The sequence below is a fragment of the Papaver somniferum genome, chromosome 5 (assembly GCF_003573695.1).
Source record: "Papaver somniferum cultivar HN1 chromosome 5, ASM357369v1, whole genome shotgun sequence".
Lineage (NCBI taxonomy): Eukaryota > Viridiplantae > Streptophyta > Magnoliopsida > Ranunculales > Papaveraceae > Papaver > Papaver somniferum.
The window spans coordinates 45074811-45085490 of record NC_039362.1 but is presented as its reverse complement, the minus strand read 5'-3'; the positions used below and the strand labels follow the sequence as shown (position 1 = coordinate 45085490).

Here is a 10680-nt window from a genome sequence, read left to right as displayed (position 1 = left end):
TTGATAGAACTACCCTAATTCGAGAAGCAAGAGACAAATGCCCTAGGATATCCAGGTGGGTCGAATTCTATTATGCTAAGCCTGCAAACTATACTGCAATGAGTCCATTCTATCCTCAACTCAGGGTGTCCAACAAGGTGATCCACTTGGACCTTTGTTGTTCGCATTAGCACTTCATCCACTTGTCTGCCAAATTGCTTGTCAATGTTCACTAGATATTCACGCCTGGTATCTTGATGATGGCACCATCATTGGTGACACAATGGAGGTTTCAAAAGCACTTAGTATTATTCAACGTGAAGGTGCTTCAAGAGGATTACATTTAAACATAAAGAAGACTGAAATTTTCTGGCCTTCTACAGACCCTAGAAGCCTTGAACTAGATGTATTCCCTGCTAATATAAGTAGGCAATCCAAAGGCGTTAAACTATTAGGAGGTCCAGTCAGTTTGGACACTCAATTTTGTAGCGACATGGTGATGAACATGGCAGACAAAACTATACGTCTTATGGACAATGTTAAGAAGCTGAAAGACCCACAGAGTGAGCTCTTACTTCTGCGCAGTTGCACTGGTGTTTCAAGGCTATTTTTCACCTTACGAACTACAAATCCTCAGGTCATCCAAGAAGCAACAAGCCACTTTGATCATCATTTGATGAAGTATCTACGTCTTCTGATCACCGGGGATGGCGCTGGCTTCGGTCCTCTTCAACAGAGACTTGCAACTCTACCTTTGAAAGACGGGGGCTTTAGTGTATACACAATGGTTGATACAGGTCAGTATTGTTATCTTGCTTCATACATTCAGACTCAAAGCTTGCAGCACACTATTCTACAGACCATTGATACGACAGTACCAAGTCCCAATTTTCAGTTTACCCTTCACAATTTCATGCAGACTTGTGGCCTCACTCCTTCAACCTTTAATGTCAATAACGCTGCCCCTCATCCTATGAAAACACTGGCAGCACGATATTTTGATGTTATTAAGAGGGAGTTACCCACTAAATTCTGTATGTCCGAGAAGGAAGCAGTCTTATGGCAAAGCAACAGGACCGAGCATGCTATGGATTATTTGAAGACAATACCAATTGTTGGGCTAAATCAAACAATGGGACCAAGACGATTTCGCGTTGTAGCTCAATACAGATTGGGTATACCCCTTTTCCCTGCTGACAGTTTGTGCACAATCTATAAGCGGCCCATGGATATATTCGGAGACCATGCTGTTCACTGTGCAAGCGAAGTTGGGGTTTAATTCCGCCATGATTTTGTACGGGATGTGTTGATGGATATCTGCTACAAAGGAGGAGTCCCAGCCAGGAAAGAAGCACCACTGAGATTGTTGTCGGATCAGCATACCCCTTTGAAACCTGCAGATATACTTGTACACAGTTGGGAGGATGGTCGAGATACATGTTTTGACGTCACAGGAGTCTCACCCTTTACCGGAAATGGGATTCGTAGCTTCACTCCAGGCCTTGACATTTCTGCAGCTGTTACTCGCAAAAACAGTAACTACCTCGCACAATGCATATCACATGGTTTTGAGTTTAGAGTATTAGCTTTTACTACATTGGGCGAGTTGGGTGACGATATGATTGTCTTCTTGCAGCGTTTGAAAGGGTAGGGTTGGCTATCCAAAAAGGAGTCGGAGCACAACTTGTTGCCCGACTACCAACCAAATTTGTGTAAGTTTTTCTTTGTTTCTACTTAAGTTTTGGTTTTTTTATCGATATCCCGCATCTCCACTGTAGTAGTTTTGGGGCGCAACTTGTTGCGCGTCTCCCTGCCAAATCTTTGTAAACTTCTTATTGTTGTTTATTTTAATAAAAGCCTTCGTGGCCCCCTTTCATAATAATAATAATAATAATAATAACTGGGAAGGACGTTTGTTTTGAGAAAAAAAAAACAACGGACAACTAGCTCAGCTGGTCATCCCCGTTTCCCAAAGCTTCATACGCTCTAGAAGGTCCCAGGTTCGAACCCCCAATGGCGTAATATTGCAGGAATTAACATGGAAGGTAGAGTTAGCTTTCCCCCTTGTGACACAATCTCAGCCTCTCATCCGCTTTGGCTCCCTTGGCTAGGTTACTCATGAGGTTTGCTGGTAGGCTAGCACGGCAACCTGTTCAATTAATGTAGTAGTACGTTGTTGGAGCTCTTTTAGTCATCACACAAGAGGCATGGTATACCAGGATTTACCTTGCCGACAAAAATAAGTGGTACCAATATAGAAGGAATTGCTAAAGCAGATGACGAAAGCATGTACCCCAACTCGTCAAAGTCCTGTAAATCCATCACCATATTAGAATTGCATTATAATCTTATCATTACGATCAAAACAAGTAATGAAGAAAAATGAAACATTTCTTTGAATGTGAACAGGAAAGATATGCACTGAAATATATAGAAAATGGTTTGATTGATATTGTTTCATAAAGGAGAACAGATACCTCATATAATTTGAAAGGAACGACAATTCCGAGAAGGAGAGTAAGCCAGAAAGGCATGCAGAGAAGGAAGAACATTTCTCCCCATCTTTTGCTTGGGTTAATAGAGAACCAGAGACCACTGGAAGAAGAAGAAGGATGATGTAGATGTAGAGAATGAGCTATACCTGAGTAACAACAGAACACAGGTGATACAATCAGAGACAGTAATCAAATCCATGTATAGAACCACAAAAACAAAAAGTTGGGATACAATTCAGCTTTACCACCAGCACCCATTAAGATTTCTTGTTCAGACAGAAAAGAAGAATCATCAAGTTTGATCCTACTTTGGAGTAGATCAGTAATGTTAATTAAGATTTAACTAGTTAGAACCTACGCCACGCGGCACACCGACCTTATTAAGTGACTGGAAAGCTGAGGATTAAAAAAATCACTCCATCATCCAAGGAGGTGCATCTGATTATCAGGAAGTTTTTGTCTGGTTGTCAATATTAATGACTCGGCTCATTCAGCCGGACAAAGATGATTGTGTACGGGCGCATACAAAAAATCGCCACTACTGTCAGGGAAGTCTGCATATACACTAAGTAACAACACGCTGCGTTGCTACCCATCCCACTTCGTGGAACTTCCAACTGCACCCAAGCCATCTACAGGGAAGCTAATCAGGCAACAGATGCTTTAGCCAATCCTGGAGCAGACCTCACTAAAATCTTGCTTTTCATTGAAATTTCTCGTTTCAAGTGTTCAACAAAAGAGGGAGATGAGATTAAGCACTTCTTCTCATGAGAGAAAAAACAGGAGAAAATCTCCTCCTAGATCCCTCAATTTTGGGAAGAAACTTAACCTGGTCCGCATCAGTAACCCATCGCCGGCAAGTATGCTCCAAACTAAAATCAGCTCTGAGTGAGCTCGGGCTCGTGGAATTAGCAATGCTCTCAAGAAACTGCGGGGCAGATCAACAGCTCAGCTAGTATTTTGTTTGATGCGTCACAACAATATATAACCAGGAGCCATCAATGTGTAACAAATATGAAATGTCGTAAGAAAAGAGAACTCATGACGGGAACAACTTGGTAACTGAAACTAGCCATTTGTGGCCAAGGAAAACTCTCCAGTCAACAAAACGTACGGTACAGTAATCATGAATAAAATAAAAGAGAAAAGGATAAAAGCTACAACTGCAATTCAATACAACATCAACCACCTAACTAAACATTGCACCTTTTTGGAAGTTATGGAAACCATGCAAGTCCTGGTTGATTGCACTGTCTTGTGTCTGCAACGGGGATTATGGGTCCTAGAAAGATTCTCCATAAATCAAGTATTATCGTGACGAGCATCGCAGCACCCAACGCATCAACAGCCACTCTGGGCAAATCCCACTTATCACTGGGTTTCTCGTCAATCCTGTTTGAGAAGTTGATTCACATTCAAGAAAAATCAGCATAACATGGTCAAAAACTTGTGTTGTGATTGATTGAAAATCCATTTTTCCTAATAAGAAAACTAAAAGCAATGCAAGAATTTGAATTCTCATTCTACCTCAAAAACATTGGAAAGCTCACGAAGAAATAAATTGCGTAAAACAAGCATCCGACTTTGTACATTGACGCCCGGTCGACAAACTCATAGTACGGGAACTGCACATATTCAAAAAGAAAATTAAATCAACTGCTACAAACATTATGATTAGTTAATTGCACACAACAACTGGGGTGATGATTCAAGGCATTGCAAAGCTACAGTCATAAAATACTAATATCAACAAGAAAGAAAGTAACAATGATAAAAGGATACTTAAGCAACCACGTACGCTGGAGATGGCTACAGTCTCAAGATATGCTATGAAATAAGAAAGAGCTAGAATCCAAGCAGCCTCAGTAACCCATCGAATTGAGTCTGGTAAGTCAGCAATAGAATGTCGTAGTCGGCGAAGCGTCATATTTGACGCCACATGGTAAAACAGGAAGCAAACGTGAGTGAGGAGGAAAGTTGTGTGCGGTACCTACACATGATTTTGAATATCAATCAGTACAAGAAAAGTTTAACCAGAAGACATGCATACTGCACAAAGTCCATACAGAAGGATCATATCTTGTCGCGTACGTTGTTCATCTTCCATGAAGGAAAGGTATATGAAGCTCCCAAAACAGTGAAGAAGTAATGAGTCCAAAAGTAGTTCCCAACATAACTGAAGATTATATTCCAGAGACTGGCCTGTCACAATGAACAAATACGATTTAATCTTACAAGAAATTGATTGTTCGAATAAAAAACTTCAAGTTAACCATCAGAAGGAGCACATGTGTTTGGGTATAAGTCATGGCGAAAACATTTGGATACAGTCATATAAATGCATAGTGGTCGATGGGTAACCAGACCATGGAATTAAGCATCTCACTCACAACCATCACATGGCTTCAAACGTATGACATCGCTAAAAAAATTATTAGAATCATAAGATAAAATACAGACCTTCACCCAGTATCGATCCTTCAAACATAAGCTGCTATCGGCCTGCAGAAACAATCCAACAATGATACTTTAGGTACGCAGCATAATATGTAAGGTCCTGAGGGTCCACCTTGCCGGTGCATCTGAGTAATGAAACTTTTCTTTTGCCAGGCCATTCAAAAAGCCACGACAGTTGTTGAAATGATAACAAAGTCTAAACCCTTTTACAAATTAATGAAAACTAGATCAAGCTAGTAACAGTTCCTTTCATAAAACTTCCCAAATCACTAAATCTGGTGTGTTAAAAAGACAAATGCATCATGTTCTTGGCTAATAGCAAAAATTTAGAAAGACTCTCAGGGTTGACCAATTAGCTTCTACTGTGATCTTCTAATGAGCTCTTGACTGGTCATTACAAGCACAAGCCATATTTACAGCATAACTAAACTATGTCTACCATGTTCATGAGATAATTGTCATTACCTCCAACCTATCTTTGCCTATTGTTGGAGAACAATCAGACTTATTAACCAAAGCCTCATATACAAACAGATTAAAGCTTCCGATCCACGACAAAACCACCTGAATATTCTTTCAATTCGATATCTTATGAAGTCTGCAATTGTAATCTCTTAATAAGCAAGTTGCATTTACAAGAAGAGTATAACTAGATGCATTTATTCTATAAATTCATAACGAATAAGTAATTAAACAAGTGAAGGATTTACCTTCCCGGCAACAAGAAGTGGTATCAAGAAAGAAGGAACGGCTGATATAAGTCCCAAAACTAAGTACTCCAATTCAGTAAATTTCTGTCAATGCAGCAACAATAACAACAACAAACAGATCCATTAAAGATCTCGAATATTTCGAGAGATTTTCCAAACCCATGAATATTTTCCCACATAAACTCCAAATAAAATTTTACTTGAGCAATCGAACCAAAACATCAAATTAGGTGATAGAGATGAGATTTTACTTGAACTTAAAGCATCAAAATTTCAAAAACCCACCTCATATAGTTTGTAAGGAACGACAATACCAAGACAAAGAGTCAACCAAAAAGGAGTATAAAGAAGGAAAAACATTTCTCCCCATCTTTTACTTGGATTACTAGCAAACCATAAACTTGGAGGAGCAGAAGAAGAAGCTTGAGGAGATTTAGCTGAACCTCAACAAAAAAAAAAAAAAAAACAAATTGTAGAAATTAGAATTCTAGTCAAACCCTAGAAATTGAGATCATTGTTGGGTTAGAAGGGTTTATGATTACCTCCCATTAGAGTTCAGCTGAATAAGACTGGCCGAGTTAGTCAGCAGAGTGGATCTCGGTGACTAAATGAAACAGAAAACAGGGAGAAAGTACAATGTCTGTTCCGTTCTAATTGGGACTTTGGTAGACTATGATATAATTAGTGAGTATCTATGATTTACTCCCTCCGTACGCAGAGCTTGTAAATTTTGTAGTCGCATTAGATAGACTAGTTGTGCGCCCGTGCTCTGCACGGCCTTAGATCTATCAACCCAAATTAAAATTAAATTGCACCAATCCGCTGAACATTATTTTGCCCTTTTTGTCGTAATTAGTGTTGGATTTAGTACAAAACCTTCTCCAACTGGGTTAGGACAAAAAAAATGATATCGTTAAGATGCTTTTGAATTATGCATCAAAAAATCAAGACTTTTTGCAATTAAAAACTTAATTCAGCTATCCATGACAAAAAGATGTAACACACATACTTCAAAAAGTAAATACTCAGATTCATTTCCTTCAAAATTAAGCAAAATTAGCAACAAAAATAATCTGTGTAAAGTTATAAGGTTCCTATAAGGACTATCTGGATGTACAACCTCTCTTGGATCTTCATTTAGCCAAGAATGATGCAAGCAAGTTTCTGTTATGAATTGCGAACGTATAATCTTCCCTCCAGCATTGTCAAGAGATCTAAGCACCCCTAATTGAGGCATGTGTAGAAGAATCCTACAGATAAGCTAAGAGGAAATTCGTGTAAAGCATACCGCGCATTACTATGCTAAAAATTAAAAACAGTACCATTATTGTGTCGCATATGGTTGTACAAATTCATACACATCTTGTTTGGTTGGACTGTGCTTGCACCTTTACATCCCTGCTAAACATGCTTTGAGTGGTCTCATGATCACCGAGTATGTGGATGCATACATATGTGATGATCGTTTGAAAACATGCATAACCGATGTATACAAATGCACATAGAACAATGCATTTTAGTGTCCACAGGGGATCTAGTTAATTTAATATTCCCTGTCTTAAGATTTAATAACCACTTCGTGGAATCTCATATGGTTCATGTTTACCTCAAACTTCGTAATTCAATTGTGCAACGCAACCGTATCACCGAAGTCTTTAGGTTTGATAAGATCGCAACTGCATACTTTATAATGAGCTTTAACTGGGAGAGTTGAGCTACATAGTCGTTGTTGTCTTTGCGTAAAAGAAGCACAAGGGAATGATTTCTTCTCTGGCTCTTCAGAAAAAGAAAAGATAATGCATAATATTGTAATGAAATAGGATCGTAGACCTGTATATGTAGTAACGACATGATAGGGATGAATATCCTCTTTTTAATGAGCGGAACAGGAGATATTAGCACCAAATACAAATGCACACATTTTCTATACACAAACAAAAAATTCACTGAAACCCCATGGATACATTCAGTTTTGGACCTAAGGTGGACGGAGTTTAGATATTGCTGCAAAGTATTGGTACCCAATTTGATATCAACCACGTACATGGATTTATCAAATATACCACCAAATATACACAAAGAAAAAATAAATCCCTTGATTTTATCAAAAGGTACAGTGAAACAGATTATGTACTTTGTCAACGAATCAATGAGAAAAGCCAAAATATGTACCTGCAATACTCTTGCACACCAGCGAAAAGCATATGGTCTTGTGATATAACTTGTTTTACAAACCTGAACTGCGAGAGAGATGCAAAACTAATGACTATGCAACTTTGCTTTGGTACAATTAATCAAGAATAAAATCAATCAACTATAATCGTATTAATCGCCAAATCAAGAATAAAAGAGGAGGCTCATAGAGACAGAGGAGGCTCATAGAGACAGGTATAGTCGTATAGATGGAGAGAGTCGACAGAGGCTTACGAAAATCTCGATTTTTTTTTTCAGATCTGCGGCTGGGTGGATACCAAGTATTCTACATATAGTAAAATAAGTTCGGTGGTATTCCCTAACGAAATATTGGTGGTGCGAAAAAAAATCTGAGGTTCTTATTGGTCGAAATATTTTCCGGTGGGACCAGAAGTTCTAAGAAAAAAACTTTGTTCAGCTTTTAACCACAGCAAAGAAAATTCACCTGAAATCATATTATTAATTAATAGGCGGAGTTCCAATTTTAAGGTTATTTTTTTCTCGTCTAATGACTTACTCCCTCCGTCCCACTAATAAGTGACCTAGTTACTGTGAGATTTTTGTCCCATCATTAAGTGACCTATATCACTAAACAAGAAGATATTTCTAAAATTATCCTTTTAATTGATTATAAGAAATATAAGAAATATACATAATTTGATAGTCATGTTTATACTCGTTACGAAGGTATTTTAAAATGCTTTTCAACGGTACGAAGTTTGCGAACATCCATGGTGTAATTTGAGAGATAAACCATTTCAAAATTTCACTATTTATTATCCATAAGGGTATAATTGTAAAAAGTACTTAAAAATACTTTTCCCCTTGTTTGCCTTAAAAATTGTGCAAACTTGAACTATGTCTGTTAATAGTTGGACGGAGGGAGTATTATGTTTCATAGAAGTTTATTCCATGAAATTAGTGCTGGATATTTTGGGTTCGGAATCAAAATAACGGTTTGAGGCGCGTTGAAACGCGTTCTTTAAAGCGTTATTTGCTCCCACTCGAATTGAGTTTGTTGCAGGGATTTATCACAAACCACTTCCACGATACAACAAGCCTTAGGTGAATTGGCAATCACCAAAATTGACAATCCACCCTAGAACTCTAATAGGTATTGATACTTAATGGTTATTGCAATAGAAAAGAGTTTGAATGCTATAAAAAGAAGGATTTCTGGATGCTTGAATCTGTTTATATCTCTGGTTCCTGGTTCACTTATATAGATACTAAATGGACATGTACTGCTTCCATTCAATATCGTTGCGACTCTTGAGACTTCATACGTCTCGGAACCAAACTATATATATATACACGCATCTTTTAGGGTTTGGATTCCAATCTTTCAGTTAACAAGCAGTTGTTGGATTTCAAATTTTGAAACTCTCAAACCAATAAATCAGATGCCTACTAACTGTCTTGACTTATCCAATAAACACACTTCTATTCTCAAACGATTCTTCCTTTATATTTAATCTAACGAAATATTTGGTAACAAATATTCAACAATCCCTCACTAGATTAAATATTACTGAAATTTAGCTGATTAATAGTTATGTATTTATGCATACTCAAAGGTATCAAAAGATTTAAACCTGTGGTTAGTGTCAGCATTCCAAAGTTGTTTCAAAGCTGATGGTATCATTGGCTTTAAACCTCTACTCCATTGTGATACAACCGGAAACGCCACACACGTAGATACATTGATACCGATACGAGTTAAATTTTCGCTTAGCGCTTTTATGGCCTTGTGCTTGCGTGGTTTCATGAGCAATTCCGAGACAAACTCACTCCTATGAGAAGCGGCACCACTTCTATGCTCACATAGGTGAACTCCTTCCGGCTTTCCCGTTATTTCGAAAACTTGTGTTATAAAGAACTGGATCTCATTAAGCCTAATAATTCAACCTTCATTCATAACGGTACATATCAACACTAATTTTAACAACTCGGACTCAAAATTTAACTGTTGAACTAATCACTTATCAATAACTTGTTTTTACCCATTAAACCGACGACCTAGTCATTTCCTAGTGGTAGGTCGGGTTACCGTTACCAGTGACTAAATAGCTTTGAGGTTACATTACCATATGCACACATTAAATTCACTTCCACTGTGAATTTATTCAAATTTAAATCCTTACAAAAAGGTTTTCCCAAACTTAATTAGCTATATCTGTTAGATTTTTAAATCTAATGATAAAACTAAACAATACTTATCGGATTCAAAGAATCCTGTAACCACATATGTTACAGAATGTGTGGTGGTTCATTCATTAATTCTGATCTTGTACATCGTCATGCACAGATCCTACACTTACTGTTCGGAATGCACCACTCCACCACTGACATTCAAATTTGTTTTCGTTTCATAATTACGAATCATGCATTCATTGTATGTTCACATTCCCTAGTCCCTACACACTTGATCTAATAGGAAAGGAAGAACTCACAATAATACCCATGCAGTTTCATTATTTCATGAAAATTATAAACTAGTGAAATTCAGACAGATCACTTCAAAATTTCCAGCATATGGAAGTGGCAAAGAACCATAAGCAAAACTTACAAATCAATATAACTCATTTTAAGTTTATATTTCTGATTTCTGAAATTTATTTTGGAAGGGAAGACTACAGTAAACCCCTACCATTTTACCACTTGAAAAATTATAAACAAGTGAAAATTCAGATCACTTAAAAAAATCAAAACAAAGTTTAATGGCCATTCTTAGAGGGAACATGATCATGTAATATAACTATTTTCACTGTTTATGCTTCACTCAAATCTAAACATAACATTTTAAATCAGAACATTGTTTCGAAATTTATGTTTACACATCAACA

The 10680-nt window shown here is 37.5% G+C and overlaps 1 protein-coding gene across 3 annotated transcripts; it reads right to left on the bottom strand.

Moving 5' to 3' along the window:
• Nucleotides 1-2866: 2866 nt before the first annotated feature.
• LOC113281490 (cycloeucalenol cycloisomerase-like) lies at nucleotides 2867-7533 on the bottom strand. 3 transcript variants are annotated; one of them, XM_026530257.1, is made up of 10 exons: nucleotides 7248-7533; nucleotides 6184-6526; nucleotides 5927-6084; nucleotides 5642-5725; nucleotides 4935-4976; nucleotides 4566-4676; nucleotides 4273-4464; nucleotides 4002-4099; nucleotides 3681-3866; nucleotides 2867-3402 (listed from the first exon to the last, which is right to left on the bottom strand). In XM_026530257.1, exons 2-9 carry the CDS (start codon nucleotides 6188-6190, stop codon nucleotides 3692-3694), a joined length of 867 nt encoding a protein of 288 aa, XP_026386042.1. In that variant the 5' UTR covers nucleotides 6191-6526; nucleotides 7248-7533; the 3' UTR covers nucleotides 2867-3402; nucleotides 3681-3691. The 3 variants fall into 3 exon arrangements, with proteins under 3 accessions (XP_026386042.1, XP_026386041.1, XP_026386043.1); XM_026530256.1 differs by lacking the exon at nucleotides 2867-3402 and having other exon boundaries at nucleotides 3490-3866; nucleotides 7248-7522; XM_026530258.1 differs by lacking the exon at nucleotides 2867-3402 and having other exon boundaries at nucleotides 3490-3866; nucleotides 5927-6078; nucleotides 7248-7506.
• Nucleotides 7534-10680: the final 3147 nt, after the last annotated feature.

Excerpts from the sequence above, each read along its gene's own strand:
- LOC113281490 (XM_026530257.1), bottom strand. Across the intron at positions 4,465-4,565 it reads CTTCATGGAAGATGAACAAC|GTACCGCACACAACTTTCCT; the intron begins GTACGCGACAAG and ends AATCATGTGTAG. Across the intron at positions 4,100-4,272 it reads AGACTGTAGCCATCTCCAGC|TTCCCGTACTATGAGTTTGT; the intron begins GTACGTGGTTGC and ends GAATATGTGCAG.